Source organism: Cnephaeus nilssonii (genome assembly GCF_951640355.1).
Source record: "Cnephaeus nilssonii genome assembly, chromosome: 3".
Lineage (NCBI taxonomy): Eukaryota > Metazoa > Chordata > Mammalia > Chiroptera > Vespertilionidae > Cnephaeus > Cnephaeus nilssonii.
This window is the reverse complement of record NC_137074.1, coordinates 66,388,422-66,403,536: the sequence shown is the minus strand read 5'-3', so window position 1 is coordinate 66,403,536 and position 15,115 is coordinate 66,388,422. Positions and strand designations below refer to the sequence as shown.

The following is a 15,115-nucleotide window of genomic DNA, read 5'->3' as shown; positions in this document are numbered from 1 at the left end:
CAGCAGAGGAAGTTAATGGCTGTAGCTCTCAGCCCCTCCTGGCCTGTCCTGCCAGACAACTGTTCCCTCGGGCAGGGGGGGAGGGGCTTGGCAACCCCTGACAGATGGACAGCTGGCGGCATGGACCCTCTCCCAGGCCCCATCCCCTGTGCAGCTGTGCGCGGGCCTGGGATCCAAGGGGCCGCGTCCCCCAGAGGAGGGGCAAGCATCCTGCAGCTGAGAAAGAAGCTCTCAGCGGGAGGGAGGCGGCGGGCTTGACTGACAACCGGAGAGGGCTGGTTTTTTTGGAGGGCTCTTAGCAACGGCCCTGGTGTGACCTCCCCCAGCCTGGAGAAAAGCGAATCAGTGCACCATTCTCGCAAAAGCCATGCAGCACAGGCAGCTGGCCGTCCAGGCGGCCTTCCTCTCGGCCTGTTAATCACCTGCTCCGTCCCATCTCAGGGTCCCCGCCTTGCCAAGGGCTACTTGAAGGAGTGAGAAACGACCACCCAGCCTCGCTTGCTGCCTGTGAATGTGAGTCCTTGTTCATCATCTCATCCGGTTGATAGGCGGGACCGAGAGGCGGGTTCCAGCGCCCCCCTCCCCCCCCCCCCCCCCCGGACCCGCAGGGGCTTTATTCTAGAGTCACTGGCGCGTGGCTGCGCTTTTCTTTCTTGTTTGTAGGTGAAATCCCTGTGGCTCCATTGGCTCCTTGATTTAAACCACGCCCGGTTTTCTACCCGCTTTGCTGCCGCGGGGCCAGGCGGCCGGGCCACCTCCAGCCCCGCGCTATTGTGTGGATGCCGCGCGCGTCCTTTCTTTGCAGCGATGGCTAACCGGGGCCCGAGCTACGGCTTAAGCCGAGAGGTGCAGGAGAAGATCGAGCAGAAGTACGACGCGGACCTGGAGAACAAGCTGGTGGACTGGATCATCCTGCAGTGCGCCGAGGACATCGAGCACCCGCCCCCCGGCAGGGCCCATTTTCAGCAGTGGTTGATGGACGGGACGGTAAGGACGGCGGGGTCGGTCGGTGGGCAGGGGAGCCTCCGGGGCCTTCTCTTTTCAGGTGAGGCTGCGGGGGGAGCAGCTGCTGTCCGCTTGGGGTCCCCTGGGAGGGAATGGAAATGCCTTGACTTACTAGGGGTTGGAAGATGTGGGCTCCCGCACCCCCCTCCACCCCCCCCCCCCATTCCCTAGCTAGCTCAGGGGGTTCTCCACCCATCCAACACAGCAGCTGCCTTCTGAGCTGTTGGCAAATCCCAAGCCCTTTTGCTCTTCCGGTGAGAACAGAGATAAGTTATTTCCTTGAGATCGCTCCAGCCTTTTTGGTGCATCAGCTCATCTGGGGCCACCCCATTCCCCAGGGGAATGGGTTGGTTACAGAGTAAAACAAAGGAGGGGGGAGGCTAACCACCTTCTTTCCAGAGCCATGCCCCCCGGGGTGCTCCCTGTCTGTCTGGTGCATGGAGGGGCTCTCAGGGAACTGAAGGGAATGCTTATTTGATAACCGCTTTTCTGTCCAGATGCTCCTGTGTTTGGGAAATCGGGGACCGCAGGCTCTGCTGATTCAAACAAGCCCATCTTTTTCCTTCCGGGTGTGATTGACTGTCGTTACATAACTGTTATTCCACGCTTCTGTTGGGTTGCCCAGCATTTGGGTGATAGGTATCTGGGAGGAGGGTACCCTGTTCGGCTGGTGTATACACCATTAGCATATATGGGATGAGTTACTGAAGGCTGATTCGGATCTGCCTTTTGATAGCAGAAATAATCTTAGACGCTATCATTTGACCACCCTGGGCGCCACCACCAGCTCATCCCTGCATTGAAATCATGGCCTCGTCCCTGCACATCATTTCCTATCTGTAAATATTCTTGCCCTCACCCGGAAAAAGGAAGGGAGGAGCAAGGATGGAAGGGGATTCCCGGGCTACTGGACTCACTGAAGTCAACAGCAGCCTTGGGATGGGGCTGCCTGGGTCTTTGGGGTTTGGTATGGGAGCCTGGCCACCCAGCCTAGAGCCCACGCCTGCCGGGGGCCCAAGACTTGCCTATGTCAAACCTCTCAGCTGTGTCCGGTGGGGGCCAGGGTTCACTCTGCATTAGTGGTGGGTAAATATTGAAGGGAAAATTGGTGGTGTCCCTGCCTTTTCCCCTTCAGGTCCTGTGCAAGCTGATAAACAGCTTATACCCACCTGGGCAAGAACCCATTGCCAAGATCTCAGGGTCCAAGATGGCTTTTAAGCAGATGGAGCAGATCTCCCAGTTCCTGAAAGCTGCAGAGACCTACGGCGTCAGGACCACTGACATTTTCCAAACAGTGGACTTATGGGAAGGTAAACAGCCCTGTGCCTCTGGGGCTCTTCTCCCCTCCCCTCCCCTGGCCCATCTCTTTGTGAAATCTGCTCACAGTGTTCTTCCCTGCGCCTGTGTGTGTGTTTGTGTGTGTGTTTGTGTGTGTGATGAGGGGGTGTGTTACCAGCTGTCACCCACGGGTGTTGTTAGCCTCCCCTTTATGATGTTCCATTGAAAGGGGTACCCTCCTCGAAGGAAATGCACACCCCATTTCACAGCAGGGACCTCAGAACACTAAGGAGTAAACAGAGAGGAAGCTAAAAATCGTTATATGGGAGCCGTTCATTCCTGCTATCCCTCCCACATCTTACTCTTTCTGAACAAAAAGCTACTGGGAGAGAGTGGGGAGTGTGTGTGCGTGTGTGTGTGTGTGTGTGTGTGTGTGTGTTTCTGATTCACCAGCAGTGGGACTCATAGATAAAGCCACCTGGTACAATTTGTCATTCAGTCTCAGAAATAAATAACACCTCAACCGTTTATTAAACTAGGAGCTTGGTGACTATACCTTCCAGATATGTATTCTCTCAGAGAGTCTGATAAATGGTTTCTTCTTTCACATTCGCAAATTGACTTGATTAAGAAACCTTAAGAGGCATAAAAATCATATCACATTTCAGGACATATTTAACAATCTACCATTATTGGGGGAAATGGGGTGAAATGAGACCAAATGTAGGCGCCCATTCATGCAACTGTTCACACGAGACCTGCCTGGGCACAGGAAGCCGCAGACCAGTCCCAGCAGGGTTTCCAGGTTGTCTGTGCTCTGTCCTGCTCATTGTCACTGGTTGTCATCAGTGACCCAACCAGTAGGATGCTCGGGGCATCTACCCAAATGGTTCTGCTGGCAGTGAGAATGGGGTAACTTTCCTGTGATCAATAGACAATGAGATTTTAAGGGACAGTCAGATGATGGTTGAAATATATTTCTAGCAGAACACTATGCTACTAAACAACTTATAAAGAAACTGTTACCTCCTTAATCCTCACAGCCTACTCTATGTTAGGCAGAGAGCTGGCATTTCCTGTTTCACTCACAGACGAGTCGTTAAAATCCTAAGATGCCTGTCATAAGATTCCTTGTGTTTGCCATTACTTGGAAAATTGGGTATCCAGACATTCAGGCTAGGCCATTGACTTCATGGGCACATGCCTCCAAATCACTGTGGAATGCCACACACAGTTGATACTTTCTTTTTAGATCAAAACTGTGATGAGTTTCCCCAGCTAATGAAGATAGCTACTGCTTATTGATATTTTCCTATGCACTAGGCAAGGTTCAAGGGCTTTACTACATACTGCCAATCAATTCTCATACAGTTCTATGAAGTTAAAGTTATTAATTTGCCCATTTCATAAATGACAAAACTGGAGCTTGCCCATGATTGCATGTGTTCATCATTTGGCTGGCTGGTAATTAGCATAGCCCAGGACTCAAACTCAATCTTTCCGATGCCAAAGAATAAGGCCTTAACTAGTCTGCCATGCCACGCTTCGGCCAGTAGGCTGTTGCCTTCACTTAGACTATGAGTGAGCTATTGAGTCATATGATGATGAATGAGGCTGAAAAGGAGGAGGATGAGTCAGAGCTGTGTGGGATGAAAGGCTAGAGCCCCTGCACAAACTAGGGGGTTTGTGTAAAGGGAAGGGGCCCCCATGACCTTCCCCCAAGTACAGGAAGTGTAGGAGGATGAAGAACCTGGGAGGTGTATGAGAGGTGTGTCTCCCTAGGGTGCTTTTCTGACTTTCCATTACTGAGGCTGCTTTGCTCACCTTTCCCCCTTTTCCCAAGACTATGCAGATGAACTTTTACACTCAGGAGGTGCTGACAGTGATGGGGGAGGGAGAGCAGGTGTTGGTCTATACCACCTCCCCAGCCCTGTGTGTTAGATACCTCTTAGGGAAGAGGGAGGTTGAGAAGCATGAGATAGGGTAGTGGACAGGTGGAGTCCAGGACAGGTTAATGCTCCTAGAAAAAGCAAACAAGGCAGACATGGAGGGGTCTCAACCCCAGGCAGAAGAAGGATGGGGCTTTAAAGGAATTAAGGGAGGAAACCCACTCCTGAGGTACTGTGGCTGGCCTACTGCAGGTAAGGCCATGCAGTAGGTAGGGATAGCTGGCTATAGGAAAGCAGTGTGTAGGAGTGTCCAGAGGGCCTCTAGCATCCCCAGGGTGTGGTGGCCCTCGCCATGGAGGGGTAACTGAGAACTGAATTTCAGGGAGACTCATTCTAAACCTTAGAGGAGGTACTTGACATCCCCTAGGATCACTGTCTGAAGCTTAGGCCAGAGATGGTTTCTATGCAACCGAGTAAGAGGTGGGAAGGTAGATTGCTTTGAGCAGAGAAAGGGGGAGGGGCAGTGGCCCTAGAAAACCCAGTAGTGAGCCCACAGTATGGCACATGGACTGAGCAATCGAGGCTGGGTCCTTTCTGTAAGAGCTGGTTGTCATTCTTGAGTTTGGGGATGAGTATGCAGGCATTAGAGGGATGCTGTGAGGCGCGGTTAGTGTGTCTATGTGTGCATGAGTGTGTACGTGTTTGTATACAGAGCTATTGGACTAGCCATTTGCTTAGCTTAGTGCCACATTCCCCCTGCTATTCTACACCCTGACTGAGGTTTTCAGTTTACTCACATTCACTCCTGATTCTGCCCACGTGGCCCTGACTCTTGCAGGTACATCCTTCCTTGCCTGAGTACTTCTCTTCCTCCTCTGAATGCATGTTATGCTCCACACCTCTCAGCTCCCCTTCCCCTCTGCCTGGCATCTCTCCAAGGAGGGCTCATCCTGCCCATAGCTGCCCGGTGACTCTGTGCTGCTATTATGTTGCAGACACATAGAGCCTGGAGCCCAGGCTTGCCAAATGCCTTCTATTTAGGCTTCAGTTATCTAGTCAGGCAGAGGCTCCAGATGTACCCACTATCCTGAAAACCCTTTTAGATACAACGTGAAATGTTTGAAATGGAATGGGGGCACCAGGTTCTGGACTTCAAAAAGGAACCCAGGGCTGAATGGTCCAGAAAACAACCCATTCACAGGGATGTTAGAGACAAAACTAGTAAAGTTCCCTGGGAGGGAGCTGGTGATGCCGAAGGAGTAAGGGCACTTAGAGCATGGGAGGGGACTGGGCAAGTCTCTCTTCAACGAGAGAAGCTGAGTGCCTGGTTGGTGACTTTCAGGGGGGGCCACTGGAAAGGGCAGGGGTAGGGCAGGGATGGGGCTGACTCAGCTGTCTGTGACTCAGAGGAGAGCGAACTGGAGGTTAGATTTCAGCATCTTCAGAGGGAAAGGGGGAAGGAGAGAAAGGGATGAGGAAGAAAAGTGTGCGTATGTGTAAAAGAGAGAGAACATGTGAGAGTTAGTGAGTATGCTGGTCAGACAGACCCAAAGAACACTTATCCTGGAAGTTAGTCCAGTGAGTCAGAAATTAGACTGTGGTTAAAAGCTCTGCTCCATCCTGTATCAATTAACTTTTCTAAGCTTCGATTTCCTCAGCTGTAAATGGGAATAATCATATCTACTTCACAGGGTTGACATGGGGAGTAAGTGAGATAATGCGTGAGCAGTGCTTAGCATAGTGCCTGGCAATAATAGCGCATAATAAATGTAAAAATTACTACTGTGATTGGCCTGGCCTTTTTTTTTTTTTTAAGACTAATACAAAATGAGAGCACAGGAGCAAGGCTGGAACGGCACAAATTTTATCTTGTAACAAATGGATTCCATTAACGGCTTCACACCGAAGCTGATAGGGTTACCTGGATGACCTTTGCCCTCATTTGTCTGCCATTCCTCAGTAGGGAGGGGTGGGCTTTGCAGGTCACCTTACTGACTTTTTCCCACCTTCTGGCCATTACCCTCCTTTTTTAAAAAAAAATATTTTTATTGATTTCAAAGAGGAAGGGAGAGGGAGAGAGAGATAGAAACATCAATGATGAGAGAGGATCATTGATTGGCTGCCTCCTGCACGCCCCCTAATGGGGATTGAGCCTGCAACCCGGGGATGTGCCCTTGACCAGAATCAAACCTGGGACCCTTCAGTCCAAAGGCCGATGCTCTATCCACTGAGCCAAACCAGCTAGGACCTGGTCATTATCCTCTTGATGTCTTTCCCCAATTTCAGACCCAGAAGATCTCAGCACAGTGAGAAGAGCATGAACTTGGGAGCCACGTAGATGGGTTGAAACCCTTTAACTACATCCTAGTTGTGTGACCTTGTTTGAACTGCTTAGCTTCTCAGAGCCTCAGTTCCCTTCTCTATAAACAGGTCTAGCGCCTTCCTCAGAGGGTTCTTGTAAGGATTGAATGTGTAAAATGCCTAGCACAATGCTGGCTTCTTTCCCCTACTCTAAGTCCCTTGACGACTAACCTTTGCATAACTATGTGGTGAACATTACACATGTAGAATTTTAGAATGTCAGAGCAGGCAAAGACTCAAAGATCAATCAAATCTGATTACTCTTCGCAGTGATTTTACTGACGATGAACCAGACACATGGGTTTGCCCTGCCTCCCTGTTCCCCCTCCCGGCTGGCTGGCAGTTAGCGGGGAGGTGGGCTTTACATCCGGAGGTGGAGTGCCTGGAAAGTCCAAATATATTCTCTGAGGAGGTGTCACTGCATGTGTCATTCCTCAACAGCAGAGCAAAGAGACATTTCACCCAATTTGAGAGATATTTTGGGATATTGTGAGGTGCCTGCAGTGACTCGAGACATCACAGATGCCTCCTGCTTGAAGCCTCCTTTTCGATCCGAACAGCCTTCATAGCATTTCTTACAAGTGCTGCTCCCAATTGTGTTTGGCTGGTGTTTCCTCTGGCGGGGGCTCTCAAACTCCAGCGTGCATCAGAACCACCCTGTTAAAACACATTGCTGGGCCCAGCCCCAGAGTTTCTGAGCTATTATGTGTGGGGTAGGGCCTAGGCATTTGCGTTTCTTACCAATTCATAGCTGACACTGCTTCTGCTGCTCTGGGAACCACTGCCCTAGAGAGTTTCTCCAGGGAGACAAGCAACAAAAATTAATTGAATTCACAGTGCAAGCCCTGCTCCCCTCGGACGTTTCTCCATTGACTATAGCAAGCTTTCCTCCACCTTGAAAGGAGAATTGGGGCCTATGCCTAAGTTACTACTCAGGGAAATAAGAAATGACTCCTTCCACTGATTGCTTTCTCTCTAAGTCCCAGAAAGCTGAAAAAAGTTAGTAATCCAGGAGTAGCAAAGGATGAGTCAAAACCGATGTAATGTGGAAGAAGCTTTGGAGCAGAATTTTGACCTTAAGACTGGGTTTCAGTATTGAAAGTAGAATGTCCAACTCAACTTTCTCCACCAATGAGACGTTTCTCTGGCCTTTTTTTTTTTTTTTTCCTTTTTACTGTTCTCTTTATAATATTTTTTTTTTCTGAGACATGCATAAGCTATCATGAAAGTAATAAAAACAAACAAACAAAAAAAAACAAAAACAAAATCTTTGTTCTAGTATCTTTAGGGTAATGGACCTTGAACTTTATGGGCATTAAGAATCCCTGAGGTTGGGCCAGGGGGGCCTTACAATGCAGAACCTTGGCCCTGCTCCCCAGAGATTACCATTTGGTAGTTTGGAGTGGGAGAAAGACCACACTCAGAGAAACACTGTTTTGTGATAATGCAGTAAACAGGGAACACTCTCTTGTCAAGTAGAAGTGGCAGTCAATATCTGAGACTCTCTGAAAAGTTTTGTTGGTGAGACAGGGAAGCTACTGGGCCGCCATCTTTTTTCACAACTTTAAGTTCTAATTAGCTTCCCCTGTGATAGGGGGCTAGAGGCAGCCTGATTAAAACTCCCAGCTGTTAGTATACACTTGGCCACTCCGCTTTCATGTGTCTCTACCCTTCTTTGTCCAAGGTCTCATTCTTCTTTTTATGTTTTATTTGTGTTAATTCTCACCTGAGAATATTTTTTCCCAATGATTTTTTTTTTTTAAAGAGAGAGTGAGAGGGAGGGGGGTGGAGAGAGAGAAAGAGAGAGGAAGAAAGAGAAATATCGATGTGAGAGACCAAGGCTGGGAAATGAACCTGGGACCCTTTTGGTATTCGGGCCAGTGCTCTATCCATTGAGCCACACTGGCCAGAGCAGAGGTCTCATTTTTAGATCACCATTAGGAGTCAGTATCATTTCTGCTCTTGAGCATCTAGAAAATTCCCAGCACTTAGTTGGTACTATTCTTCTTCCCCCCACCCCCCAACTTGGGAGAATAGCCTTGAGCAGTGGTTTTCAAATGGTCTTGCCACAGTATCTAGGGGTAGCTTTCAGGGAGCAAAGAGATTCCAAGCTCCCAGGCCTCTGAGCTGGCTCACAGCTTGGAGCAGAGCCCTTCTAATGATTGATTTTACTATTTGACTTTGTAGAGGATATCTCTGAAGGAAGGAGTTATTGCTTAACAAATATTATTTAGTACTTACCAAATGCCAGACATTGTGATTTTTTAAGAAATTGAAAACCAAAGAACTGGAGCACTGCTTGCCTATCCAATCTGGCTGCATCGGAATCGCCTCAGGAGATTGTCCCAGAATCTGAATTTTTAAGGTTTTCAGGTAATTCTGATGATCAGTCTCATTGGGAGCCACCAGGTGAAACCCGAGTTTCTCAAACTTGCCTGATGGAATTTATTAAAAATATAAACTGCTAGGCCCCACCCCAGGCCTGTCGAATCAGTCTCCCCAGGGAATGACCTCAAAATTCATATTTTTAATGAGACCCCGGCACCGTCCCATAAATCATCCAAGAAGCTCTTGCCCGGAAGCAGGCTTTGTTCATGGCCGATGTTGCACTGGGTGGTGACACAGCAGTTTAGCTTTCCCTGCTTTCTACCTGGCTCACTTCACAGATACTGCTTCATCTCGCTGCTCCTTTAGACATTTAAACGTTTGACCCCCAGTGACAGGGATCAGCCTCCACCAACAGCCCCTTCCACCCACAGCCCTTGATCTGGGCTTCGGAGCTGGTAAGGGCAGTGCAGCCTGAGTGCTGGAATTCTTCCCAGGAGCATCTGCCAGAAACGTCACCACACATGACAAGAAACAAGCCAGACACGAACTAGTTACAGACACAGATTTCTGTTCATGGCGTTATTTAGAATCTGGACAATAACTGACTTGAACTGCTTTTTCTTGCTTCAATCTTATTTGAGTTGATACCTGGAGAAATTATTTCAGACAGAAACACTCAAGGACTTAGCGCCATTCGCGGCTGGTGCCTTTGATCTTGTGGGGTCCAAGAACTGTGGCCAGTTTTCTCCTCCCAGTGCGTTTGCTCTGGCCTGGCACTGAACCAGCCACTGCCTTCCTTATCTTCGGATCATCCCCGGTCACCGAGGCAGGTGCCTCAGCCAGCCTGCGATGGGGACCCGTGTCAGGTGGCTTAGTGGACGGTTTGTGTGCTTTATTTTCAGACACCAGAGCTAAAGCCAGGCCCTGGTTTACTTGGTGGGTGAATCAAGTTAGTTAATATCCCTGGATTCGTTTTTCTATCAATACATTGGGAGGAATAACATCAATTCGATGGGGTCGATGTCACGTATGGTAAAGTGTCTGGCCTATAATTTATATCAAATCTTTTGCCTTGGAAACTCTCTTAAGGAAAACCTTTCTATGTTGTTCCTATCGACTGCCTCCTTCCCTAGCTTCTTTGGCCCCAATCGTGTAGTTGCTTCCTTTTCCATTCTCTGGGATGGAGGTGGGGAGGTCTTTATAGTTCTAGATATCTTCCTTTTACCCCCAACTTAGTTCCCTCCATCCTTTCTGGGTTCATGTAGTATATACTTTAGCCATCTACATGAAGGAGGCTGGGTCTATGGTTAACAGGGCTTGCTTCTGCACCCATGGCTCCAACAGAGTGTCTGTGGCTGAGTTGCTGGCTGCCAAGCTCCACAAATTCCAGGAACCTGGACATGCCAACCATCAGAAACATCCCCAGTGTGCTCATTGTACAGAGTGGAGATGTGTGGTTCACCCTAATCTTCCTAAGCCTCCCTGTGCTTAATCATTTCTCTGGGTTCTCTTTAATGACTCACTACTTAACAACAGATCCTCTCTCTTCCCAGAGTGGTCCTTCAGAACAGCATCACCGAGGTTCTATTTTTTTTTTTTTAATATCCACATATCCTGCTATTTAGCGACAATTACAGAAATGCTTTTTATCTGCAGAAGAGAAAAATCATGCTAATAACCACATCTGTGTTTCCTCTTTCTTAATTCTCAGTATTCCTTGTGCTCTCTTCCTTCCCTCCGCTGCCCAGATTCTCCATTCTCCACCATCTCAGCTGTCCCTTGAGTCTTGGGGACTCCACATTAAGAGCATTTTATCCCTGTATCCATTAACCAGTCCCACAGGGCCTCAGGATCCAGGAAACTGCCCATGGTTAATGGGACGGAGGAGAGAAGGATCTGCTGTCTCTCTCATCTTTGAATAAATGGACATCCTGCACTGGACTTCCTCTGTAGGCCTTAATTGCTTATTTTATTAGAATTGTACTCCATTCTCACTTCCCGTCTGCCTTTCCCCCAGAACTCTGTATTTCCCAGTGACTGCGCAGCAGCAGTTGGGCTGGAGAGCCCACAGATGGCTCTCTCAGCCTGAAGAGAGCCTTTTAATCTTTGTCCTTTAACTTTCCCCACTCCCCAGCAGGCTGCAGGCTGCCTTCCTTTCTGACCCTGTGCCTTTAGCTTTTGCATTCCAAACTTGGCTCGTATGGACCTTGGATCTGGTTCTAAATTGCAGGGCTAATCACACAGCAGCATCTTTCTCAGTCCAGGACATGTTAGTCAACTGGAAGGGAGGAAGGGAGGAAGGGAGAAAAGATGGGAGGAGCAGGCTGACCTGGAGGGTCTAATTGCCTTCTCCGTAGGTTAAGGGTCCCTGGCCATCTCAGCTAACAGTGCTTCCCCTCCCATAGACCTCTCTCTCTCTCTCTTCCTCTCTCACTCGCTCTCTCTCACGCATGCTTGCCTACCACTTATTTATTGTCTCCATTAACTCCTTCAAGCAGCACAAAATAAAGGGTCTCTCATCTGTGTCACTTGAGTGCTTCTGTGTTGATTTGTTTTTCTTCATTTGCCAGGCCTCCAGCCCAAACAGCCATGTGAATACTCAATTTGATGCACATGGGTGATTTTAGATCCTTTTAACCCAGATAAAGTGAAAGAGAGACGCCACCTGGGGTTTGGTGCAGTTAATCCATCCAACCAGTTTCTTTCCAGTCTCCTTTTCTCTTTCCCGTCCTGAGGAAAATCCTCTTCCGTAATCCACCACACCAGTCTGCCACAGGACTTCTCCGCGCCACAGCCAGCAGAACCCACCCAGGCCAGGGCCTCTGCTCAGAGTGGGGACATACCTAGACCTGAGCTGATAAGTGTTTGGAGTGTCTGATTCATACAGCAACTCTGCACGGGTTAGAAACTGGCATCTCTGGTATGCATCTTATAGAAAAGAATGAGCCCGGTGTTTCTTTTATTTGTTTCTTTCTGAGAGGTTGGGCTATGCTTGTCTTCAGGCCACTTTGAGAAGTATTTGCTATTCATGTCCCCTGAATGTGATTGCCTGCAGCCTCTTATCAGAACTGCCTTCCCGGAGGTCCAGCCCCCTCTTTCCAGATTCCTTGGCCCTGACACATGCTTGGCTTGAATCTCTTCGTTGGTTTCCAGGGAAGGACATGGCAGCTGTGCAGAGGACCCTGATGGCTCTAGGCAGCGTTGCAGTCACCAAGGATGACGGCTGCTACCGGGGAGAGCCATCCTGGTTTCACAGGTAAAATCCTTTCTCGGGCCTGCTGGAGCACAGGTTGACTTTAACGAAGGGAGCATCTGAAGCCGTGTAGTTCCCGGAGGCTAGTTCAACACAAAGTCCCTAGGGACAAGCACTCCTGGCCCCACAACTGAGTCCCCCAGAGCAAGGGAAGACCGATGCTGATGTTCAGGCCATCATCTCCCCCAGGGCAGAAATGGTCAGGCCTTTCCTACCATTGTTTCCAGGTTCTGGTCCTTCTGAGATTGAGCAGGACTAGATTGCTTTTCTCAGAGGTGGCTTGATGTCTGAACTTGGTTTTATTATGACCCATGTAGCCCTGAATCAAACTAATAACTATTATCTCTCTCTCTCTCTCTCTCTCTCTCTCTCTCTCTCTCTCATCTATCTCTCTCTACATATCTATCTATCTACCTATCTATATCTATCTATCTACATAATGAAGGGAAATATGTACTATTTGCCTGAGACAGTGGTTAATTCCTGGTGTATTTATTAATAGCACTCTCAGAAGTGGCCTGGTCTGAATAATAAATTATACAGTCACGTCAGTAAAGGGCCTTCTCCTAAGGAGATTTGTTTTGTTGTTGTTTTTTTCAGGAGTTGGGGGTAGCAAGGGAGCTGAAACTCAACCCAATAATTCAGTGGGAGATGAAGAGAAAAGAAAATGTTGTACCAGTTAACTGCCTCTTCATTTCCCTAACCCCCTTTTCTTCTTTTTGACGGTTATAAAAAGGTGCAAGTCTGTGTTATTTTAAAAAGAACTTGGTCTAAAAATCACCCAGATATTGGCCAGTTGAAATCCTGGTTTCAGTCCTAGTTTTACCAATGACCTTCCATGGTCTCTATGGCGCCCACAGCCAAAATTAGTTACTATCTGGCCCTTTACTGAAGTTTGCTGACTTCTTGTCTAGAGTAAGAAATTTCCCCTTTATAACTTCTAGGTCCTTCAGCTCTAAAATGGAACTTTAACCCTTAGCCTTTACAGGGAAGGGTGGAACAGGATTAAGGGCATGTTTTGTAAGAAGAGCTGGTTTTAATTTTCATAAGGGTTTGAAGTAACTGTGAGAGAGGGTGACAGAAAAGTTATCCGAGAGTGAAGTCCCCAGAGAGGCAGCTACTGATCTTGGCTGGAAATTCTAGAAAAACATCTGGACTTCCAAGGAGTAAGAGCTCATGCATCATGGCAGGGCTTGCTTGTGGTAGAACCGTAACTCAGGTGGGTCCATTGCTTAGGGTGTGGCCATAGCTCAGGGTAGAACCACAGCTCAAGGTGGGACCATTGTTCAGGATAGAAACATAGCTCAGGGTAGGGTCATAGTCCAGTGTAGGGCCACAGTTCATGGCCAGACTGTAGCCTAGGATAGTGCTTGCTCTTATATCCGGTGACCGTCCCCACCAAAGCCTGTCTAACTACATATCTTGCGAAGGGTTTGAAAACTGTCAGAATGACATTATTCCATCTCACTCCCTCTGCCAGGAAAGCCCAGCAGAATCGGAGAGGATTTTCAGAGGAACAGCTTCGCCAAGGACAGAATGTGATAGGCCTGCAGATGGGCAGCAACAAGGGCGCCTCCCAGGCGGGCATGACGGGGTACGGGATGCCCAGGCAGATCATGTGAGACGCTGCATCCTGTCCCCAGTAGAGAGGACGGATGTTCCACACCACGGTCTCTATGACAAAGAAATAGTTAGTCACCTTCTGACCTTTCTCAAAGCCTCCTGTCCCTGGTTTTTGCAAGTGCTGCATTTCTGCTGAGAATCCGCGTTGCCTACTGCTGCCACCTTCTGTTCATTTAGAACTATGCAAAGACTCCGCTTCCCCCCCCTCAGCTCCTTCTTTGCCCTCAAGTCTCCGTTTGTCTGATTATTTATTTATTTATTTCCCCAAATTTCCCCTTCTCAACTTATAGAACACACCAAATAAACAAATTAGTCTTATGTCTTAAAGTGTAAAGTTCATTTTTTTTTTTTTTGGTCTTAGGGACTTTGCAGGTAGGACTGATTCCTATTTCACTCAAGTGGACACTAGGATAGAATTAAGCTGTAGCTGTAACTGTGCAAATAGAGCTTAGCTTTGAGGAAGCTCTTACAAGGTTGTAATGTTTATCTCTGAAATTGTAGTAGACAATTGAGAAATAGTTTTGCCCACTCTGAGAGCCCAATGTCATGAGTTCAAGAATAAGGTCTTTGACCCCCACATATTTTTTGAGTACCTACCTTGTTCTTATTATTCTAGACTCTGTGGGGAATGAGCAAGCCAAAACCCCAGTTCTTAAGGCCCTCTCTATAGATGCCCAGGAAGTGTCTGACGGGTGGGTGGTTTTATCAAACGGATGGGTGATGAACAGCTGAAGGAATGAGCAGCTTTCACTTCTCTAGCAATAATCTTTACCCTGCAGGCCAGCCCCTGGGTCTGATGATGACATTTATACAGTTTTTTCATCAGCTAGGAGTGATAGGCAATGCAGATTGCTTGTTTCTAGTTATTGTAGGGTCTAACCCCCTAAACTACTGCCTAAGACTGAGATCTAGCAAGGATTGGGTAGGATTTAAAGATTTTCTCCTCCACAGAAAAATTAAAAAGGCAAATTAGCCTGGGGACCACCAATTCATCTCATTTTTGCTACCAGTAGAAATGGGGGAGGGGGGGGGAGGCAAAGCAATGCATTTAAGAAAACAAGTAAGATCTTTTATCCATATACTGAATTGTTAATAAATAAGAAAAGATAAAAATAAATGAAATTATAAACATTACTAAACTCTGTTTAGGTGGTGGTTTTTCAGACGGAGTTCTTTGCAGTTCTAAGTTTCCATAGAGATTTCTATGGGATCCACATGGCAGGGGAGGGCAGGGCTGCTGAGGAGGCAGAATCCTGGGTCCTCAGTCCTTCTTCAATCAAGGCACTGCTGATCTTACCTATGTTATACATTAGGACTCAGCAGAAGATTTTGAAAGACTTTCTGCTAATTCTCTCTTAGTGACTTGTTCTAAGGCATT

The 15,115-nt window shown here is 48.0% G+C and overlaps 1 protein-coding gene across 1 annotated transcript; it reads left to right on the top strand.

Annotated features, from left to right (window-relative positions):
• Positions 1 to 669: 669 nt before the first annotated feature.
• On the top strand, positions 670 to 14,044 carry TAGLN3 (transgelin 3). The gene is made up of 4 exons (XM_079767340.1): positions 670 to 987; positions 2,141 to 2,315; positions 12,015 to 12,117; positions 13,595 to 14,044. The coding sequence occupies exons 1-4, from the start codon at positions 808 to 810 to the stop codon at positions 13,734 to 13,736; spliced, it is 600 nt and encodes a 199-aa protein (XP_079623466.1). The 5' UTR covers positions 670 to 807; the 3' UTR covers positions 13,737 to 14,044.
• The last annotated feature ends 1,071 nt before the right edge of the window (positions 14,045 to 15,115 follow it).

What these genes read in the sequence shown, in the direction of transcription:
- TAGLN3 (XM_079767340.1), top strand. Translation starts at nt 808, where the DNA reads ATGGCTAACCGGGGCCCGAGCTACGGCTTAAGCCGAGAGGTGCAGGAG. An exon ending in AACAGTGGACTTATGGGAAG is followed by an intron (nt 2,316 to 12,014) that starts GTAAACAGCCCT and finishes GTTGGTTTCCAG; the next exon opens with GGAAGGACATGGCAGCTGTG. An exon ending in GAGCCATCCTGGTTTCACAG is followed by an intron (nt 12,118 to 13,594) that starts GTAAAATCCTTT and finishes TCCCTCTGCCAG; the next exon opens with GAAAGCCCAGCAGAATCGGA.